The 23325-nt window shown below is 43.9% G+C and overlaps 1 protein-coding gene across 1 annotated transcript in view; it reads left to right on the top strand.

Moving 5' to 3' along the window:
• The window catches only part of FAXC (failed axon connections homolog, metaxin like GST domain containing), a 35350-nt gene extending 26890 nt beyond the window's left edge, over nt 1-8460 (top strand). The window contains exons 5-6 of the mRNA XM_066610124.1: nt 1452-1568; nt 6366-8460. Coding sequence (XP_066466221.1) covers nt 1452-1568; nt 6366-6652 — 404 coding nt within the window. The 3' untranslated portion in view covers nt 6653-8460. The remainder of the gene's footprint in view (nt 1-1451; nt 1569-6365) is intronic.
• The last annotated feature ends 14865 nt before the right edge of the window (nt 8461-23325 follow it).

Below are 23325 nucleotides of genomic sequence, written 5' to 3'. Positions count from 1 at the left end.
TGGGCCGGGGTTTGGGCACCCCTGTTCTAGGTGATGGCCCTTTGAATCGCCAAAAGCTACAAAGTGCATTTAAGTCCTATTCATTGCCTATTGGCAAAGCTCCATGGAACCCATGAAGCCCTCTAGTGAAGGAGCTTCCACATCTGCCCCAGTGAGGGCGCCTGCCTGTTTTATTTGTCTTTTGCTGAACTGTTAGCAGTTTTGTGTATAAGGAGAAGGATTTATACTGGGAAAGGGCATTGGAGGTAATGGAAACATCTTCTTCCAGGGCACGACAACCCCTGTCACCACTACAAAGAACATGGGAGATCTTGAAAAGAAGTTTCCTATGTTTTATCTGGGTTGTTCCTGAATAGCACCCATCATAAGGATGAAGCTTACACACAAGCCGGGACATTAGCAGGGTCATAAACCCATCAGTGCTCACTAACCCTGGTTGGCTTCTGTTTACTTTCCAAGTTACTCTTAACACCAGGAGCCTTTTTGACCATACAACAGGTCAGTTTGCAGCCCAGAAAAGTCCTTCTCCCAGCCTGAGTTCCCAAACTCTGCTTTACACAGGGAGCAAGGTACCACAATTAACAGGGCAAGTTTGGTGGAAAAGAACCAAGACACTTTACACACCCAGCACAGTTGGTTTCCTCAACCTAGAGGGTCAACTCCAGCTTCACCTCAGGCATAATTAACTGGCTTAAACAAGGCATAATTTTGGTAGGTAGAACTGAGTCAAACTGGAGTTCAGGTAAATTTAAGTATAGGCCAATTTACCAGATCCCCTGTAATTTCCTCAATGAAAACTACAGACAAGCCATTTCAGACAAGCCCCCCTCACATAATTGGGGTGTGCGTGTGCATGTCCTGCTTCCCCTCCCAGTGCACAGCTCTGATTCACATTGTCATGGGCGGTTTATCCAAGCCTCATCACGTAATGGGCTGACACTACTGAAGTATTCTGACAAACTGCACTGTCATGTGATTAGGCAAATCAATTCTTCAGAAGTAGACCCTCTGCACAAGCCACAGTACTATGATTGAAAAGTTGACTGCTGAACTGTATGTGTTGGAAGACTGTAGCAGGGTGTTATGAAGCAGCACAAGACTTGTGAGCTCATCAGTGCATGTCTTAGGAGGAGGGGCTGCCGCGAGAAGCAGAGCTAGAGCAGGGGTGGAGTGGTAAGAACCGCACACTATACAACACACTGTGTAAGCGTCCTTCTCCCTTGGCGTTTGAGCCATTCGAGGCAGCGACAGCAAAGTAGCATCTCTGCCCTGAATGGCTCAGACGCCAAGGGGGAGGGGTGCTTACACAGTGCATTGCAGAATGGTAAGATACCATATGAAGAGAATACTTATCATTCTGCCCCCCCCCCCCAGCTCCACGTCTGGCTGAGGCAGCAGCAAACAAATACTAAGAGGTCCCATAAATGTTTGTGATACTGTTTTATCTGCAGGTGATAAAAAGTACATCATGGGACCCAAACTCTCCACTTTAGATGCCACAGTGTTTGGGCACCTGGCACAGGCAATGTGGACATTACCAGGAACCAGACCTGAGAGACTAATCAAAGGTAGGAGTATGTTAATTCCAGCATCACTGATTGGAAAGCATTGAATGCTGGCAATCTGAAAGATTGGCAGGTCCTGTTCCCAATCATATTTATGGCCCAATCCTTGGCTGCCTTTATGCCACCTATAGTTCCAGCGGCCCAAGAGGCTTTATAATGGTTGAAAATGCGACATGTCATTGCTGCAGCAGGCAGTGGCGATGGCTTCCCACCAGGAGATCTTCCATGGCTGCAGCATCAGTAAATCAGTGTGGGGTCAGGAAGGAGGCAGGGAGGGAGTGGGAGGAGATGTGGGAACGGGGGGAGCAGAACAAGGGGTGGAACGAAAGTGGTATTGGTGGCAAAGGTACTGCTGATATCCTACCCTCTTCTGGGCCTTGATCACCTTCCCAGGTTGGTTTTGTTGTTGCACGTCTGGTGCAGTACCTCTGAACTGCCCACCAGTGCTTAGGAACTGGGGACTGAGGCAGGGTGCCAAGGCCTTCATGGAACAGGTGGGTTTCAAGACAGGATTTGAAGGCAGTGAGTGAGGAACCATCCTGCCCATGTTCCAGGAGGCAGTTCCAAGCGTAAGGGCAGCAAAGGAAGACACTGGAGTCATTTGAGAGTGCAGGTGATCTGATGGAGGATGGCAGAGCTGAAATGTGACAAGTCACTGGTAGCCATGGATGAGAGATGTGAGAGTTGAGAGGCAAGGCATGGTGGGCCTTAAACAAAGAGCTTGTGCTTGATCTAGGAATAGACAGGGAGCAGATTGGGCATGATGTGGTCAGTGCAGTGAGTGTGATGAATGACCTCAGAAGCAGAGTGTTGGATGGACTTGCGGAGACTAAGATGAGCCACAGGAAGGCCAGGGAGGAGGAAGAGGTTACAGTAGTCAGGGCAAGATGACTTACTGTAGATGACCATGGTGAGAACTAGCATTTTGTCTGAGGGGGAAGAAAGGAAGGCCTGGATTCTTGCAGTATTATAAAGGAAGATGTGGTTTGGTGAGAGACTGAATATGGGAAATAAAGGTGACACAGGTAAAGTCAAGATTATGTGCCTATTGTACAGGGTGGATTGGTGACATTATCAATGGATGTAAAGAATATATGAGGAGAGGATGATGGGGGGATAAAGAGATTCAGAAATGTATGATTTAAATTATATCAAACATACTCTACTTTTCAGCCAAGCTTTACTCACAAAGTAGCTTACAATGTAAATCCATCTCTGATACAATATGAGTACATGGAGTGGGGAGAATGGGAGAATACGTGCATCTTACGACTCTCTTCACTTCACGTGGCCCTGGACTCCCTTGCCTTTGGCAGGGCACCTGGAAAAGACAGCATCCCTGCTGAAGTCCTAAAGTGCTGCAAAGAGATCATCGTTACTGAGCTGCATGAAATCCTCTGTCTGCTGGAGAGAAGGTGGAGTACCTCAAGACATGAGGGATGCAAACATCATCACGCTGTACAAGAACAAAGGTGACAGGGGTGACTGCAACAACTACCGTAGCATCTCTCTCCTTAGCGTTGTAGGAAAGCTGTTTGCCCGAGTTGCACTAAAGAGGCTTCAGGTACTTGCAGAGAGCGTCTATCCAGAATCGCAGTGCGGATTCCGAGCCAACAGGTCCACCACTGATACGGTATTCTCCCTTAGACAACTGCAGGAGAAATGCAGGGAACAACGACAGCCACTCTTTATAGCCTTCATAGATCTCACGAAGGCTTTCAACCTGGTCAGCAGGGATGGCCTCTTCAAGATTCTCTCCAAGATTGGATGTCCACCCAGGCTCCTCAGCATCATCAGATCTTTCCACAAGGACATGAAGGGCACTGTTGTCTTCGATGGCTCCACATCAGACCCCTTTGACATCCGAAGTGGAGTGAAGCAGGGCTGTGTTCTTGCACCAACCTTGTTTGGGATTTTCTTCGCTGTCCTGCTGAAGCAGGCCTTTGGAACTGCAACAGAAGGCATCTATCTCCAGACCAGATCAGACGGAAAGCTCTTCAACCTCTCCAGACTGAGAGCAAAGTCCAAAGTCCAGCTGAAATGTCTGCGTGACGTCCTCGTTGCCGATGATGCAGCTGTCAGCACCCACTCTGCCAAACATCTCCAGCAGTTCATGGATCGTTTTAGCAAGGCCTGCCAAGATTTTGGACTGACAATCAGCCTGAAGAAAACACAGGTCATGGTTCAGGATGTGGACTCACCTCCCTGCATTACAATCTCTGCGCATGAACTGGAGGTTGTCCATGACTTTGTGTACCTTGGCTCAACGATCTGCAACACTCTTTCTCTCGATACCAAGCTAAGCAAACGCATCGGTAAAGCAGCTACCGCATTTTCCAGACTCACAAAGAGAGTCTGGTCCAACAAGAAGCTGACAGAACATACCAAGATCCAGGTCTACAGAGCTTGCGTCCTGAGTACACTTCTGTACTGCAGCGAGTCATGGACTCTTCGCTCACAACAGGAGAGGAAACTGAACGCTTTCCACGTGCGCTGCCTCTGACGCATCCTCGGCATCACCCGGCAGGACAAAGTTCCAAACAACACAGTGGTGGAACGAGCTGGAATCCCTAGCATGTATGCACTGCTGAAACAGTGACGCCTGCCTTGGCTCGGTCATGTCGTGAGAATGGATGATGGCTGGATCCCAAAGGATCTCCTCTATGGAGAACTTGTGCAAGGAAAGCGCCCTACAGGTAGACTACAGCTGTGGTACAAGGACATCTGCAAGAGGGATCTGAAGGCCTTAGGAGTGGACATCAACAGGTGGGAAACCCTGGCCTCTGAGCGGCCCGCTTGGAGGCAGGCTGTGCAGCATGGCCTCTCCCAGTTTGAAGAGACACTTGGCCAACAGACCAAGGCGAAGAAGGAAGGCCCATAGCCAGGGAGACAGACCAGGGACAGACTACATTTGCTCCCAGTGTGGAAGGTATTGTCACTCCCGAATTGGCCTCTTCAGCCACACTAGACGCTGTTCCAGAACCACCATTTAGAGCACAATACCATAGTCTTTTGAGACTGAAGGTTGCCAACAACGACTCTCTTCTGATTTTATTTGCTTTTGCCATAGCCTGCTTGTTCTGTTTAATTCAGGCCTGTTCTTGAGCCAATGACTGGTGTGGCTGTTGCTGAAGCACTATCTTGAACCTCCCTCCCTCTATTCCTCACAAAGAGAACATAACCCTCCCTCTATTTTCAGTTATTGCTACTCCCCCCCTCTGAAGATCTGTAGATGCAGTTCAAAGGGCAGGAGGGTATTCTCACCAGGGTGGTGGATTGGTCCATAGGTGGCACAGAGCTCCATGCATATTCCATGCTAAAAAGTGCCCAAATTCTGCAATAACTAACACTGGATTCCGCAGTGGCTGTAAATGAAGCAAATATGCCTGGATTCACTTAGTTTGTTTTGGGCTTTAGAGTGCCTTTGATGTGCAACTGGTTTGCTGTAATGTAGGCACAACTGAACTCTTGCAGCATCTCTGTGCTTTTGTTTTTGTTGAAATCGGGTCAAATCTTGCACAACATTCTAGCTGCAGTTTATATCTCTGTAGAAATGGAGATTTGTTGTTTGACATTCTGCATGCACCCAAACTCTGTTTTGAAACTGAGAGTGCTGTATTTTGATCTAAACTGGTTTTGCTGTGTCCTTTCTGAATTCACATGTACTGTATGTGAAATAAATATTTTAGTTCAGAATGTTTTCCTGCAGAGGGCCTCTGCTGAGCCATGGTGAATTCCTGCAAGCAACGCTGCCACCTGGTGGTACAAATCAAAAACTTGCCTTCAAACAATTCTATCGCATATTTACATTACAGTTCTGTAAAAAGGAATGTAGGGGCTTTATGAATGAGAGTCCACCTTTTGCAGTGCATACGTTGATTTGTCCCATATTTTCTCTATTTTAATTCTTCTTCAGTAGACATATATGGAGCTATGTTTCTTATGCACACTAATAAAATTGTAGTAATATGTAGAAAAGGGGGAGGGTCTACAAGTGGTGCCAAAAGAGACGTCCAGGGTTAAATAAGAATCAACCCTCCTAAAGAAATGAGCAAGGTATCTCTTGGTGAATGGGTGGATATGCAAAACCAGGCTTCTTTTTGTTAACGGGAGAGGCTCTAATCATGGTCAGTCACTGGGATGCTGGACACTGACACTTATTCAACTGGGTCAGTTCAGAGTCATTGCTGTCATAATCACAGGCACTGTATTTGAATGTCACTTGTCTGCCAGCTTTGTCTTCAAGGCAGTTCACAACAAATAAGAGTGTCGTTCATAGGCCATTGCAACATTTGCCCAACAGCATGCAAAGGGCATTGTAGGAAGGCGAGTGCCTACCTAGCAAGGTATTAGTTCTTGTACCAAGAAACTCCCAAGTGGACTATGGAGGCACAGGGAACATGATGATGTGTGGCATACAGAAGTGATTCACAGTGTTTACAGCTGAGCAAAACCCTTCTGGGCATGACTGATCTACAAGTTGCTATTCTCTTGAGTTGTGTTTCCTCTTTGATGTAATGGTTTCTCTGCAGCAGTGGTTTTATCTTTGCATAGTAATTGTCATAATGGATCAGGCCCGTGGTACATAAAACCCAGCCTCTGATTCAGAAAATTTCCAACCAGGTTCCCAGGAAAAGTTTTCAGTAGGGCAGGCTGACAATAGTTGCTCATACTGGATGTCACATGTGTTTGAACATGGCATTTGGTTGTCAGTGAAAAATCTTCATCCTTTACTTTCCCACTTACTCCGTTTAGGGTTGCGTGACCCTGTAATGCCATTTTCTTTCATGTTTTTTTCAGGAGAGCTCATTAATCTGGCTATGTACTGTGAGAGAATCAGGAGGAAATTCTGGCCAGAGTGGCACCACGATGATGACAACACTCTGTATGAGTCAGAAGAAAGTAGCGAAGCGAGTAAGACTCACCCATTGCAGGACTTCAGTTTTTATTCAAGGACAGAAACATTTGAAGACGAGGGAACCGAGAATAGTTTTTCCCGAACACCTGACACCGATTACACTGGACATTCCCTCTTTGATTCTGACGTGGACATGGATGACTACACAGATCATGAACAATGCAAGTGATTTGTATGAGCAATGCATCCCTGTCTCGTATCGGAAACAGTGTCGCCTTTTGCGAATCACACCAATTGCTCCTGGTTCAAAGGAGGCCACAGTTGGATGGGAAAAGACTATTGCATTTGATGCAGTTTTCAGACCTTATCTGGATCCTTGCAGCATTATTTCATGTCATTAAAGCATTACTCTGGATCATAGATAGACATTTTTTAATTCTGCTCAACAAGATGGCAAAAAGTTGACAAGGAAGGTGATGGGTGGGTTGGGGATTCATGTCGCAAAGAAAGAGCCTTCCAGAATGATATGGACAAGCCAGCGGTAAGCAAGAGGAAGAGGAAGTCTAAGGGATGTTCTGACCTTTCTGGAAATGGACTGAGAACAAAACAGGAAAGAGGGGGTCATTAAGACATTTGTATTCCTCATACTTCACAGGAATTGTCGAATGGGGTCCGCAATGGGGTGTGATAACGTTCTTCTTTCCCCCAGGCCTTTCTGCTTTTATTGTTTGCTAGGTGATAGCCTGTACACGTGTGGAGTAAATACTCAAAATATCAGGTCTCCAGTGCAAGGAAAGATAGTCTTCAAAAACAAAAAGAATGAGGTGTTGTTGTTTTTTAAAAATTCACAGTCCAGCAATAGTCTGTTCCTATTTGATACATTTGCTTGATTATTTTAAATTTATGTGGATACTGTTTAAAAAAGGAACGCTACCTAAGTTTGGTTTTAGCCTATTCTTAAATGCCTCAAAGCCCATTGCCAAGATCCTGTCGCATACTAATGTGACCAAGAAATGGAACCAAGGATCCAGGATATGAGGCTGAGAAGATGGAGCAATACAGATAGAAGCAGACTTTTTAGCTGAGGTCACTCAGGGGTTACAGACTGGAGTAGATTTAGCCCCAGGTTCCTCACACCAGTGGTGCTCCTCAAGTGTAACTGTTTATCTTTCTCCCAATGGCTGCCTTTCTTCTGGAGAAAAGTAAAGTGCTGCCCTTGGGAACACTCCTGTAGTAAGAGCAAAAGCTCTGCGCCCTTGAAAGTGCCTCTTTCTCTCAATAACATAGGATCCTACACCAGTATCCTTCTCATGAACAAACTGTCCCTCTGTGCTTATCTCTGCTCCCCCTTGTTATAATACTGACTTGCCTGCTAGTATTTACTAATGGGCACAAGAAAGTCTTGGCCAACTGTTCAGGTGACATCTGTCTTTTGTGCAATCCAAGTTTCTTGGCTATATTGGGTACAAACAGGATGTCTCAAGAAAAGGTACACATGCTTTGTGTCAGATTTCTTATACATTAATTCACACGTACACTAGAATACAAAAATTCAAACTGGTAGGCCCCTGTATCCACAACTTCTTTTGTGTACACCACATGCAGTACAGGCTGGCCCCTGTATCTGCAGATCTGGTATCTGTGGATTCATTTATTGTGCGCATTGCTTCCTCTTTTTCAAGCATTCAGGCTGCTGGCAGCCTGCCTGTGCATCACTATAAGCTTGAATGCTTATAGTGACCTGTATAAAGAAGAACAATTTTGCCCCAGTAAGGATCTAAGCTATATCTATAGACCACTGATGTCATAGAATAAGGGATCTGCAGACATCCACCAACACGTGGGTTGAGATGGTTTCACACATGTCTGCAATTGGTTCCCTTAGATCAGGGTGGTCCAACTTTGGGCAGCCAGGGCACCACATGACCCTTGCGTGACCAAACCAAAAGTAATTTGCAATGATGTGGTGACATCACCACCAATTACTTCCACGTTATTAGCCCCTGGGGCATTTGGTGGGCCGCTGTGAGATACAGGAAGCTGGACTAGATGGGCCTATGGCCTGATCCAGTGGGGCTGTTCTTATGTTCTTAGCTGCTAAAGTGGTTCGGCAAGCTCAAAAGGGAGGGCTGCATGCCACCCAAGGACTGCCAGAAAAGGCTGTGTGTTCTACCTTAGATGGTGGAGTGTTGCAGGCTTTCTACAATGAAGCATATGTGAATTAGAGTTTATTAAGATGTGTGTACATTTTTTGAGACACCCTGTAGTCTTTGTTGTTGTTGAATTTCTTAGTCCACAACATAGTTAGAGAGAAGTTGTAGCACAGTGGTAGAGGATCTGCTTTGCATCCAGAAGGTTCTAAGTTCAGTCTCTAGCATTTCCAGGTAGGGCTGGGAATATTTGTCTGAAACCCTGGGAAGCTGCTGCCACCCGTCAGCATAGAACCTTCAAAGCCAAATGAACCAGTAAGTTTGATTTGGTGTAAGGGAATGCCCTGTGTAATCTATGGGTGCTGCAAGTATTTCCAATGCATACTGTCCTCGCAGGTTTGTGGCGCTAGTGCAAGGATCACTTGTAAAAGCATAAGTGCTTGGGGCTAAAGCTTACCTGAAGGTTGTGCCATCTGCCCTAGAAGAGCATACCTGGAAAGATATGTTGGGACTAATTAGGGTTACTCGAGGGTGAGGGAAAGCGTGTCCAACAGTGTGTATCTTTATGATGTCACATGCTGCAGAGCACATGTTCCAGTGCTGGGATTCAGCTCAGGTGAGCCCTGCTATGTGGTTAGTTTGCCTGTCAGCAGTACTGCATATGTCTGTAGTTGCTGCTTTGTCTGTTGTTCATCTTTTCTTTTGCTCCCCATCAGTTTTTATTCAGTTTTGCTCAAACTTGATCCTAATTGAGTTTCAACGCAAAATTCACACCAACGCAGATGCATTCGTATGAGCAGATGAAGAAAAAAAAGCTTTCTCTTCTTCCCTTCATACCCAAAGCAATTGCAACTGTAAACTTTTGGAGTTAATATGGAGATAGTATTTTCAGCTTTTGCAAAACAATTAAAAAAATTACTTGCCGAGTGCTTGAGGATTCCTAAGTAAGTAGAGCCATCTAAACCTTGCAGCTCTGAAGGCCCCTGTGGATGGCCACTATCAAAGTCCCTCACTGGGTGAACCAGGAGCATAGGAAGTATCCTTTTCTCTGGGACACCCTTGTTCTCATATCTGAAAGCAAGCCGTACTGACGGCTGGTCACTACGGGATGTGTGGGCTTGTGCAGACTCAGGTCCTCAAAAATGTTCAAACAGTGCATCAGATCTCCCAATGAGAAGCATCTGGATGTACCTTTAATTGTGCAAACTCGCAATTAATCTTCTAAATGGGAATATGCGCTTGAAGCTACAATTATCAGCTTCAACTTCATATGAATTTGCACATCTTGAACAGAATGCTTAGCTGCCTTCTCAGAGAAACTTTAAATCCTTTTGGACCAGTCTGGTATACTAGAGAAGACTTGCCAATCGTTATATGAATGGTTAGTGACTTGAAATCCTTGGTCAATATCCTTAGAGCAGGGGTGCTCACACTTTTTTGGCTCGAGAGCGACTTTGAAACCCAGCAAGGCCCGGAGATCTACCAGAGTTTTTTTTACAATGTTCGCGCCATCATAACATATAACATTTATGTGTACAATGTATGTTGGTGTACCTTGAGCCCCACTGAGTATAACAGGACTTACTCCTGAGTAGACATGCCTAGGATTAGGCTGTGAGGCTGCAGTCCTAGCCACACTTACCTGGGAGTAAGCCCCATTGAGTACAATGGGCCTTACTCCTGGCGTTTCCTCCTAGAGGCACCTGAAGGGAGGGAGTCGGCACTCCGCGATCTACTCATTTTGCCTCGCGATCTACCGGTAGATCGCGATCCACCTATTGAGCACCCCTGCCTTAGAGAAATGCAGGTTTCCTCCATGGGTCAGGTATTCATGGTAGGTGTCCTGTGGTCCCATTAATGTACTTAAAAGCATAATTCCTTTGTGTTCAGTGGTAATCTTCACGTGCTTAGCTTTAAAGTCATGGATAACTGCTGGAGTCGTTCTATCTTGATTTTGTAACTAATGTCTTGTAATCAATGGTATGCTTCTCAAGCAAGTAGTTAAAGCAGGGCTTCTCAAACTGGGGTGTCGCAACACCTCAGCCTGAGGGCCCTGGACTCTTTCCTCTTAAGAGGCAGGGGCAGGGGTGAGGCAGCGACACAATCCACAGGATCGTGTCACTAAGGGGCATTTACTTACCAGTCCCTGCTGCAGCCTCCCAGGGGTGCGGGAAGCTCTGCACGACCCTCTGCAGGGCTCCTCAGTCTTCAAAAAGTGAAAGTGGAGCGATCATGCTCCACTTCTGGTTTTGTGGAGGCGAGGCGTGATTGCTCCACTTTCACTTTCTGAAGGTTGGGGAACCCTTTGAAGGGTTGCGCAGGGCTCGCCGCACCCCCTACAGCCCCCTTAGCGATCCTGGGGATTGCATCGCTATCTTCCCCCCACCCCTGCTGCCTTCCCTGCTCCCACGCAGGCACATACTGTGGTCCTCAAACTCCCTGAGAGTTTGAGAACCACAGGGTTAGAGGATCACAGCCTTCATGGGAATAATGTTAGGCACCAACTCAGTTTTGAAAAATAGCTTCCTGGGAAAGGATGAGTTTCAAGAACCTGTTCCAAATAGGGTGAAACTTTCCTCACATTGAGGGAAAGTTATTGAGGGAAAGTTATGTAAATGGATGAGGGCTGGAGAGGAGGCTTTCAGAATAGGAGTAGATAAGACATCAAGATAATTGTCATCTTAATGGACCAATGGTCTCCTTGAGGGTGTTGAGATCTATAACCAGTGCTAGTAACTTGCTTCAACCAGCTATCCAGAGTTAAAGTTGAAATGTGATTATTATTTTAATTCCTTGAGATGTTCTGTTGCATTTATGTGTGTGTTCAAGTGTCCTAGTCTAGGTATCTTTTAGGGACCTCGATCATTTTGAAATGAGTGTGGGGTACAATGCTAAAGGTTCAAATTTCCTTGAGGGACCTTGTTGGCAAACTAAGGCTGCAATTATATGCACATTTACCCCTGAAGCATGTTCATTTGAACTCTGGAACTTACACAGTGGTCATGCATGAAATTGTGCTGTAAGCAAAATAATGGTTAATATAATGGTCTGAAAGTAATAAATGGGAATGATCATAACCCTCTTCAGCCCAATTAATTAAAGCTGTATGCCACCTGAGGTTAATCAGATGAGTTCAGGTTCAGAGGAGGTGCACTTCTGAATACCAGTTGCTGCAAGAGCAGGAGATAGGATTATCTTCCTTTCCTGGTTGTGGGTTTCCCAGGGCATCTGGCTGGTCACTGGGAAAACGGGATTATGGACCAGATAGTCCTCTCGTCCGATCAGGCAGGATTTTTTTCTTATCAGATGTATTGACCAAAACTGCGAATGATTGTTAAGCAACTTGTTTTCCATACTCATATCAAATATGGCTTGAGCTTTAAGTTTCAGTCATCCTGTGTATTTTGTAGAAGACAGGCAGTCCAGTTGTAAGCTGCAGAGGTGCAGAGTCAGGCTGCATAGCCTGAGTTGCATCTAGTGCAGCTTAGGAAGATGCTGGAGGTCTTGTCGAGGTAAGGGGATATTTTTCCCCTTACCACAAGTAACACCCCAGCCACCTCTATGAGGCTTTTTGGATATGCGCCAGCTATATAGCTGGCTCAAATCTGGTAAACCTTTGTAGGGTTGCCCGGCCTGGGATCAGGGCTTAGGAAGCCTCCACTGTTCCCACTCCCTCCTGGGCCCAATCCTCCCCTGTTCCGCCTTCCCCCTGCCCCAAAACGGTCCCTCTCCACTAGTCTCTTTCCATGCTCCCCACACCACCTGGTGTGAACTTACCTCTGCTGGCTGGCTCAGCATCAGGATTCAGTTCTGCCAAGCCAGTGATGGCTTAGCCGGAACCTGAGTAGAGGGAGCTGGCACAGGGGTGGCTGTGTTAGCTCATGTTACAGTTAGATTGCACTGTCAATTTGCAAAATGCTTAATTCCTATGTTGTTTGCCTTCACAAGAAGCCTTGGAGATAAAACACTGTTGTGTCTATTTTACAGGTGGAGGATACGAGGCTGAGAAGTAATGAATTGCCCAAAACAATTGGCCTGTGGTAGGGGTGGGACTTAAATCTTGGCTCTTAAAAAATTAAAACTCTATGATTGAAAGAGGATTTTGAGTTAAAGGATATTTGCATCTTGCCAGGAGACCTAGGTTGATAATATATCAACAGCCATGATACATGAATTACCTATGGACAATTGTATAACATCCTTAATTATTTTAAGGGACATGCTTTGATTTAGTGCACAATCCTATAATTGCACTGGACTGGCACAAATCCCTTATGCTGGCTTGGGAGTGTCGCAAATGTGCTGTAAGATGTAATGTGCTCTTTAGGTGGCGCAGATCCGCGTAGCGCCATTTGGCCCACTGCTGTGTTACTCGGGGTAAAGGGAATTAATTCTCCTTGTCCCAAGCTGTGCCACAGCCAACCCCAGCCCTGCTCTGGATGCAGTGCAGGCCTGCCGGCCTTCCTGCTCCAGGGCAGGTTAGGATTGGGCTGCCCATCACAGCATCGTATTCCTATCTAATTTAAGTGGCATATTTTTGTTCCTAAATTATATTTGATAGTGCAATGCAACCCGAATTACAGCACAACCTGAAAGTAAACAGATTTCCTTCTTTCTGTAGACTCAGAGCCCAAGCCTAAGCATGTCTACTCAGAAGTAAGTCTTATTAGAGTCAGTGGGGCTTACTCCCAGGAAAGTGTGGATAGGATTGTACTGTCCGTCTGCTTTATACTCTGATTTTGCCTTCAGTGCTGTTGTATGCAGGGCTGAAGTCAGTGCTCTAAGTCTGATCCGAGTTCCTCAGCAGTTTTATTACACTGTCAGTGGAATTTTTCATTTCATTCCCTAATCTCTGTATAATTCATGTCTTTTCTAAAGTGTAGTACGAGGATAGTAGGTGCTGATCTTCAATACAAAGAATCTAATTACAGATAATGTCCATTTGTGTCCTAACCATCAGCTGGTATCTTTTACAAGTACAAAACAAAAGCCATCTGCAATGTTTTGAGGAGGAGATGAGCAATATTCCTGCTGTTCTTGTGCTGGTTCCAAGCATGACTGCAGCAGAGAAGCAGCATCAGCACATGTCTTTTATGCCTTGTCTGTTATCTCGTCAGTTGGTGACTGATACCAGCTGAGGCCTTAAGTAGTGGCCTGGGAGAACTTGTTGCCCTTACCTTTTTTCTGAACCACAGAAAAGTCTTTCTAAAGGCCAGGCAGCCAGCTGAACACAAGGTTGTCATTGTGAGGATGTTTGGCCTGGGCTTGTCTGTGGTTTGTGTCTGGTGCTTGAACGTGATTGCAGGTGGAAAGATAGGGCTCTCAGAGTGGGGCGCAGAATCACTCCTTTCCTTCGTTGGGTCTGGTTCCATTTCTTCAATTTGCTTATGAATATTTTAGTGGCTTTTCTGTGCTAAAGCACACTCAAAACAACTTCCAAGGGTGTCAAATAGGTAACTTAGGGCACAATCCAAACTGGGCCTTGGGAGTGTTGTGAAAGTGCCATAAAGTACTTTCGCCCCACTCTGAAGGGAGTTAGACCAGCGTATGATCGTGCACCGGGAATGGGTGGGGAGCAGGAAGCAAGACCAGAGACCTGCACTTATGCCAGATCCTAACCCCATTCTCAGGCAGTCCCGGGCGGCTCGGATTTGCACCACTTCCTGAGGTGCCATAGATTTGAGTAGCCCAATCGGGTCTGCAGTGGCTCTTCCTGTCGTAAGGGGGAAAGTTTCCCCTTGCCCCTGACTGAGCCTCTGGCTACCTTATGCTGAATACCGCACAAGCCCACTGGCCTGCCTGATCTAGCACAAGTTAGGATTGGGCTGTTACATTTATTAGAGCCTAGAACGGGCTCAATACTGTCATTTAAAACAAAACAACAAATAGCAGCAACAATTCTCTATGCCTCAGTGGTTCTCAAACTTTTTAGAGGCCCTAGAGTTTACTGCCTGATTTAGAAATGCCAAGGGGTGTGGCTATAATGGTGTTGGGGGCAGCAGTGCTCTTCCCCCTACCAAGTAGCACCCTTGATGCACATAGCTTAATCTGCCCTGTCAGTTTTGCAAACCACCAAAAATTGGGTCACGACCACTGGTGGATCCTGAACCCACAGTTTGCAAACCGTTGCTCTAAACCACCAAAAATTGGGTCACGACCACTGGTGGATCCTGGACCCACAGTTTGTGAGCCACTGCTCTAAGCTACCTGTGACAGGAAAAATCCTTCAGAAATTAAAAAAAGTGTTTATCTGCTAATAGATGTAGGCGATGGTTGCCTTTTGGACCTCCCTGGGTAGGGAACAGCCACTTATGGACCCCATGATGCAAAAGGTCATACCTTATCCACCTGTAAATGATCTAACCTCTGTATGTCAAGAGGTCACTAAGCAAGGCCACATGCATGAATCACAAAGGATGAAGAGGCATATGGAATATAGGACCATTTACTCCTTTCAAGATTTTAGCCATTTGGGACTTTCAAGATACTAGCTAGTACTGTGTCCAGAAACAGCCTGGAAGTCAGTGCAGATGATCCAACAGCATGAAATGCTCTTTATTCCCACTGTGTTCAATAAATAGACTGTGCCATTCTGTACTAGTTGAAATTTCAGAGTCATCTTTGAAAGCAACCCCACTGCTGTAGTCTAACTGGAAGGTTACCATTCTATGCATCATGGTGGCCCAATCATCATCTGAGCTAGTGAAAAGTGCTTCAGGCCACTGTTGTGTATCCAGGAGCAGAGAATCACTTATTTAAAGGAGAATATGATCCTGCTTAACAAAGGCCATTCTACTGCCTCTCAGGCCCACAGACAATCAGACCTCCTGCCTTGACTAGATTCAGATTATTAGCTCTTATCCACACCCAAAGAGTGCAGGCTGCTGGGTGCCAATTGTGTGAAAAGAGGGATCTGGGGACCTCTGTGACTCTGCTGTAGGGGGAATCATATGGAAATGGCAAGATCTTGCCTTGCCTACGTTGGACCTTTTTGAAAAGATTGACTTTTGATACCAACTTAAGACGGTCTGGTGGTGTTGGGTGGGGAATTGAATCAGCCTTTTCAGCCGCACTAGATGCTGTTCCAGAACCACCATTCAGAGCGCGATACCATAGACTGAAGGATGCCAATGATGATAGTGCAAAGAGTCAGGAAGTCTGAAAATATCCAACCTTTATCCCATCTTAGCAGTTGAGTGCCATAATCGCAGTGACTGCTTTTGCTTGGTTAGGACTCTATTCCATTTAGCAAGGACAAATGATGCCAGAGTGTGTTCAGGCTGCAATTGAATTTGATTTTATTCCAGTTTATGAACTTTTACACTCTTTCAAAAATGTATGTGCAAGGAGCAGTTTTCCACAGATACCACATGGATAATCATAAGTGTTTCATGGAAATGCAGGAACTCCTTTCTGTTCCACCCCCTAAAATCTTACTCTCACTATAGGAAACTAGTCATGTTTGCCCATGGCACTAAAACAACACATCTTTAATGCGTGCTGGCTAAAACACATCATCTTGTGACTGCTGTAAAGCAGCCTCTGCTGGGGCAAAGCTAGTTACTTTGCCCCAGTAACTGGAGGGGCAATAGAGTAACTGGAGGGGGAACTTTGTCCCCCTGGAGGGGGATAGAACTTAACTGTAGTTGTGCCCATACAAAGGTTTAGAATGATTGCCTTTTAAATTTGGGGGTCATAAGACGATTGTATATTCCTTCCTTCAGCTGGATAAGAAGGCACTGCAATGGTGCAAATCCATCTGAAATGGTCATGTGATTGTGGGGAAGTCAGAGAATGTAATTGTTTTTAATGTTGCCTACCTGAACAATTTACTTGACTATTTAGGCAGGTTTTTTTCTCTTCTATCCCTCTGTGAAGCAAATTTTGGTAAAAACTGCAAGGATCCAAAGAGGCTTTGAATGCCACAGAATCATGTCTGTAGCCTATGATATACATTTTTAGCTGCATGGTTTTCTGTTTGTTTGATAAGAAATAAGTGAATGTATTTATCACATCACATGCCTTTATTTCTTAGGAACAACTCAGGTTATTTTGAACAAAGAAATTAATAACACTTTTCTTTTCCTGTTATGCCATGTGACTTGTTTTGAATTAAAATTACAGAAAAAAATGTGGATAAAGGCAGCTATACTTATATGTACATGTCTGTTTAGGAAGCTTATGCATTCATTTCCAAGGCATAGTATTTTAATATATGATGGTATCTAGTGAATTTCTTCCCCATCTGTTATGATTTTTTTTTTTGTTAAATGCAACCAGAAAAAGGATTACAGCACATCAAGAAAAGGGAAAGCTAATAGGTGCAAGGATGGTTAGTGACAGGTTATTTTTCCCCAGCTGAAAACTGATCAGCATTTAGACAGTCATTTGCTTTAAAATGACTCTTTCCAAGAGACAGGAATGGTGGCAAACTAGTATTGTGAAAAGCCAAACATGGAGAGAGAGCTTTTTAAAATGACTAGGTAACTGTATATTTGTACAATTTCCTTTGAGAAAGAAAATGGATATTCATTTAAAAAAAAACTGGTGACACTTTGGCAGAGGTGTTGTATAGGGTGGGTGCAATTCAGGACAGTGCTTAGCTAAAGAGGCTTGGCCTTTTGGGGGGTGACGTAATGACACAATCATGTCATCCCCCACCTTACACACTATTGTGTTGCTTTAAATTGCAAAAAGACCACCTCCTAATTGCTTCCGGTGATTTGTGGCCCGATTTAGGTCCAGTTGTGTCATGTTCTCACCGGCAAGCAGCAAAAACACAATCATTGGCAGGCCATTTGGAGTGGGCCAAAGATCAGGGTCTTGGGTTGATATTCCCTTTTAATTGTTCTGCTTATTTTACTTAGCTCAGAAGGAATGTGATGGTTGTCTCATCTCTTCACCACAGGCGACCGTAGATATTGATCTAGCATTCCACTGCAAACACTAGAAGAATGTGGGATGGGTGCATAACCACTTTAATACATTCAGTTTCCCTGCACACACAATTGCTGTTACTAGCCAAAAAGCTCAAAACCTGGTCATGTATGTTCCTACGTGAGGGCATGTTGTCATCTTCACAGGAAGAGGCATCAACCTAAAATTCACAAATATGAGCTACCAATGTCAAGTATTTCATGTGTCCTCATGCTCTAAGATGGAGCAGAGCAGAGGAAAACAAACTGTATCAAGCAATCAGAAAGTGCTCAATAAACCAGGTTACCAGGTTTTGCTTATTGCCTTGGACCATAACAGGGAATGTTGAACACCTGTGGTCTACAAAGATGGTAGATAGCATGTTGTGCTGACCTGGAGAAGTGAATCTTTTTCAGGTGCATCAATGTGTTTTTTCTTTAAAAAAAAATGCTGAGTTCTTTGTGTTTCTCTTTTCATGTTGAACTTTCCAGAAGTCAGGGATACTGCTCCCTTCTCCTTACTCATCAATGCTAAAACTGAACAAGGATTCGGATTTGATGCAAATGTTCATGAGTTCCTACCACTTGGGTCAGAAGGCAAAAGGATTAAGTTCTTTATGTTTGATTGCATTTTTTTTTTTTGCCTTCGTAGGAAACTATATTTAATGATCTGGCTTGAAGGCTTTGCTGGAACATTCTCCTTTGTCCTTTTGTTATTGCTGCTGTTGTCAATGACCTAAAATGCCTCTCTTGCTTATCTCTTATTTTGCATCTTGAAAATTAGTGGAATGTGTGTACAGAACAGGAACAATGATACACAAGCCTATCTGATGTGATATCTTTACTGCAGTACCTATACGATGCTACCTGTGTTAGCCTTCAAGGTCAGAAGAGCAAAGCTAGCCAATGCCTGTGTCGTGGTGTCTTTTGATTCCAATTGCTACTACAAATCTTCTTCCCTATCACTACCTAAAGGAGAACAATAAGGACAATAGTATCATTAACAGCCAGAAAACACCACCACAAGGCAACATTTCCATTGTATTTTCTGTTTTGGCAAAACTTCCTTGAGAATTCTCCCATGTGCTTAGGGCCGTTGTTCCCAAACTTACCATGGCCATGATGCCATTCTTTCACATAATCCCATCCTGGTAGAAATGTGAGGTCTTCCATGAGAATCTCACATGTGGTTAAGTTGGTGGTGCCCAGGAAAGCCAGTAAGGCCCCTGGGGACATCCTGTGGCACCCCTGTGAGTTTGCTGCAGTGTCCTATGACACCGTGGCACACAGTTTGGGAACCACCGATTTAGGGGATTGTGTTAAGCTGCAAACCGATGAAAGATTGTTTGCAGCATTCCTCAGGGCATGGCTTTAATATAGGTTTGAGTACATTGAGGCACATTCACAAGGAAGTTTCACTGTGACTGAATGATGGGGAAATATCCCAGTTAGAAACAATCACAGAAACTCACCTTGAAGTAGGTGTCACCATTCCTGCTGCGTAATTAAAGGTCACTGCGGGTACACGATGAAACTGCATATGTGGCAGGAGCTGACTGACGCCACATGGATAGGAAATGTGTAGGGTACCCCATATATCAATATATCTTGAAGGGATGCATTAATACCCTGCTTCTATGCCAAGTGTATCCTATATAAAATTCAATATCATGTTTTACAAATAAATGGATCCACGATAGAGTATGTACCATATCCTCTCTTCTAAAGGTCTACAATGCTTACTGGTAAAACTAGCCTTTGGGGTACCAGTATTACAAGTCAGCAGAGTTTGGCACCTGTTGCTTTCCGCTCATGAAAAAGAGTGCAAGCTTTTTTGCATCACTATTTTGCAATCCACTCACCAATCAGTGTGCTGCTATGCTGCTCTTCTGAATTTGTTCTTATGAGCCCAATACCTTGATTAGGATCATATGAAAATTTCAGTTTCAGGAACACAGGGAATGGCAAAGTTTTTGTAATCCAAGAATAACAGGGACGGAACGCAATGTATGTGATTGGTGGGGAATGGAGAGATAATGTCAAACTATGCCATATACAATGTTTTATTGGACTTATGAAGTGGCACATGGCTAAACGAGGAAATCAATGCTATTTTTGTTTTTTTTATAAATCCTTTGAATCTACACGAGACATCAGTTGTTTTTCCCTGTTATTACAACTAGTTTATAAAGCCATATTTAAACATGTGCACTTGAGTGTGTAACATACATTTAAATTGTGCACTTTGTTGATCAATGTATATATACACCTGTGTGGAAATCTGTATATTGGTCTCAATGCTGTATGTAGTTGATGTGTAAATGATAATGAACAGGTATCCAAATATTCTGTGTGCAAATCCTTACTCTTCGTGCCTTGGGTGTTTAGAAATACAAGTGTCCATAGTCACAAAATCTCTTATCAATATAGATAAAAGAAAGACCATTTGTCTTATATAAGACCAGCTTCTGGAACTCAGTGCTGCTGGATTTGGAAATGGATATTCATACAATTAGACAACCCTATAGGAGTTCATAGGACTAATGGTGTATTATATTTTCTTCAAGAAGACACTACTGGGACTGATTAACTGCAACTGCATGGTGATCCATTTTATGGTAAGGATTTTTGTCAAGGTTATGCCTTCCGTTGCGTGGGAAAGAGGTGTTGGAATCTTGGTGTGAGCAGGAACACAAAATAGCATACACAGCAGAGCACTTTAAATGCAGCAGTTGTATTTTAGAGCAAGGGTTATCACAAGTAGAGTAGTCAGTATACAGTCCAAGTCAGCATGATGAGCAGTCAGTCCAGTAATAACAAACCCAAATCAGCTTTCCACAATACACAGTCAAAGTTCAGTCCACGGTCAGTAACAACATATACATACATAAATCCAGCCTCCAAAGTCTCTGGCAGCAGTTCAACAGTTATCTCCTACTACATTCCTACTACTGCACTGGAGGTTCGTCAGACTAACCCTTAAATAGTCCGATTGGCCAATCTGGGTAGGCTTGATTACACCCAGGGTGTGGCTGTCGCAGGTGCTTGCTGATTCTGCTGACTCCAGCAATCTGCACCTGTCCCTGAACCAATTAGTTAGCTGTGTTTCTGGCTTCCCCTGAACAGACTTAACAATTTTATGGTCTAGTACCTGGTTCTGACTATTGTTGGGGACAGGAGACCTGTAGTTACGTGTGTTATTGGCTGGATCAGAAAAAAAGTTTCTCACGTATTTGCACTGCAAGAAATATGTGGGATTGTTCTTCCAGTCAACTCTAAAGAGAGATTCACAGACTTTTAGGAAATGAAGAAATTCCTAAAGGAATCAGACATGTAAAGAGAAATAGAACAGATACTCCCTAGCCAAGAACGCTGAATTACTGATCACCCTTTGTATAGTATCCACAATGTGGGTGGTGCGTCTCCTTCTGAGAAATATTTTTGCATGTGGGAATTGTCTCAAGGTAGCTGAATTGTGAAAAATTGTGTATTTCATTAGGCACCCTTAGAGTGATTGTTCTCTTGCCTGGGACAACAGTGAGGAGCAAACAAGATTTTAAAAAATAATAATAATCTGATTCTACCACTACAAACAAATTCATGCTGGAGAAATTGAAGGCAATCCCTGAAATGTGACGCTGCTGAACATAACATCAAAGATACAGAAGTTAAAAAGGCAGACTAATTAAAGACGTACAAGACAATAACTAACTGCATGTAACACAGCAAGGACTTACTAAAGAGAGTCTAGTCCAAACAAATCCACATAATTTCTTTAAAGATTATGGGTATCAATACAGATGGCAGGAAGGGTGTGATATTTTATTGTTACTGTATGTATTTAGAAACATGAGTATTAGAATAAAATATGCTATTATGAGTAAAAAATTGTTTAAAATATAGAGAAGGGAGCACCAAAGGGGCATAGCTAATGGTAAAAGTTTGCTTGGAGAAAGTTGGTTGATGAAGAACCTATTTATTCAATATTTGTTTTCATTCTTATTTAAAATGGGTACACCCTACATTTCCAAGATGTTCCATTAAAGACAGTGGCCTGAGCATTTCATCAAGGAAACAAGATAAATCAGAAGGCACAGCTGGTGCAGGGGAACACACAGAAGTGTACAAGGTGGATTATCTGGGTTGGGGAGAAGATAGATCTGGACCTATTGGTAAATCTCTTGGCATTTTGCAATTTCTGATTCCCAGGTAGTTTAATAGCAGCAGCAACAAAAAGGGCATTTTCTTCCTTCTAAATTAGGCTGCTGAAATTCATCTCTGGGGGAGGGGGAACCTAGGAGTGGATTTTTTGTGAAAGGACTGAGAGTTCCATTCTGGTTTGAAAAACAAATCCCTGGGCTGAACATATGCTCCACGATGCTCTGTTCCTTAGTTCTAAACCAGCCATTATTTTGCATCTGAGCCTGGCTGGTGGACTTTGGAGTTCTAGTAAAAAAAGAAAAAAAGAGAGAGAAATTGGGAAGTGGCTGCTCTTGGACCAGGCAAAGCTTCCCTCTTTCAATTGTGTTTGAACAAAACGGGTGTCACTTCTTTCAGCAACTCAGCTGATGTGAAGCACACGTAGAAAGTCCAAGGGAGAACAGCTGTCTCTTTGTGCTGCCTTGGCCTTTACTTGTGGCACACAAGAATGCCTCAAAGAAGGAGCCATTCATTATGCTTTTCAAAAAACACCAATGGATGTGGGCAGAGAAATGGATAGAAAGGGAGTCTGAAGAGATTGCAGGAGGGAATATGTCTTATGTTCCCTGGGATTTTGCAAATTTTCCTACCTGCCCCAGTGCTTAGTTGTATGCTATAAATATCTGTAGTATTGATGACGATAATTGTAGTTGTTTGATGAGGATATTTAACAAGAAGCTAATTTAATTTCAGTGATATTATCACCTGGTGGTTTCTTCATAACCCCACCCTGCTGCCCCACTTCATGAAATAGAGCTCTTGGTTGTATATGCCATAGACCAGGGTTGGTCAAACTTGCTTAGTGTAAGAACCACAAACTTCAGATGTTTGAGACTCACAAGAAAGATATTTGAGAGCTGCAATATTTAAGAAGCATTTAATATATGTACTCACCATGAAAATTAATCTTATGTTTTAATCCAGTGGACTCTCAGTTTATACCTGATCAGTAACATAGGCCTGCAAAATTGAGGGTCAGAAAAAACTTTTTTTTCAAAATTTGTAGTAGTTCTATATGAATTTGGGGCACTGATTCCAAAAATGCTACCTGTTTTGCCTGATTGTGTGTAGTTTAGGAGGTACTGCATAGCCTCATTAGTGAATGGTTCCAACAACTTCCTTGTGAGGAAGCCATGGCATATGCTTCCTCACAAGGAAGCTACTTTAACTACTCACTAATGAGGCTATGCCGTATCTCCAAAGCTAGATGTGACAAGGCAAAACTGATGCAGTTTGGAATCAGCCACCCAAATACACCCAGGAGTAGGTCTAACTTTTAAGATAGCAAAATGTGTGTTGGCCTGTATAGTGATAAAGCTCAAAAATGCCTTATTTACCTTTTATATTATTTGTGATGCAAAAAGGAGCTCAGCCAACCTATTTCTGAGAGCTGCACATTACAGTACATGTCAAAGAGCTGCTTTTGATTCCTGAGCCACAGTTTGGTCACCCTGCTATAGAACTTTTAGAGATTTGTGTGAGGTTGGACCATCAAGGTTTCACACGCATCTGGGTTACACGTGATGGAGGAACTGAATCAGGGCACCAACCTCTCTCCTAAGTAATGACTAATTTCAAAGTGCCCCAAAGAATCAGGCCTCACTTGGTTTAGAAATGCAGTAGTGTTCTCAAACTCC

Source organism: Tiliqua scincoides, chromosome 1 (assembly GCF_035046505.1).
Source record: "Tiliqua scincoides isolate rTilSci1 chromosome 1, rTilSci1.hap2, whole genome shotgun sequence".
Classification (NCBI taxonomy): domain Eukaryota; kingdom Metazoa; phylum Chordata; class Lepidosauria; order Squamata; family Scincidae; genus Tiliqua; species Tiliqua scincoides.
The sequence above is the reverse complement of the archived record's forward strand: the minus strand, read 5'-3'. Positions and strand labels throughout refer to the sequence as shown.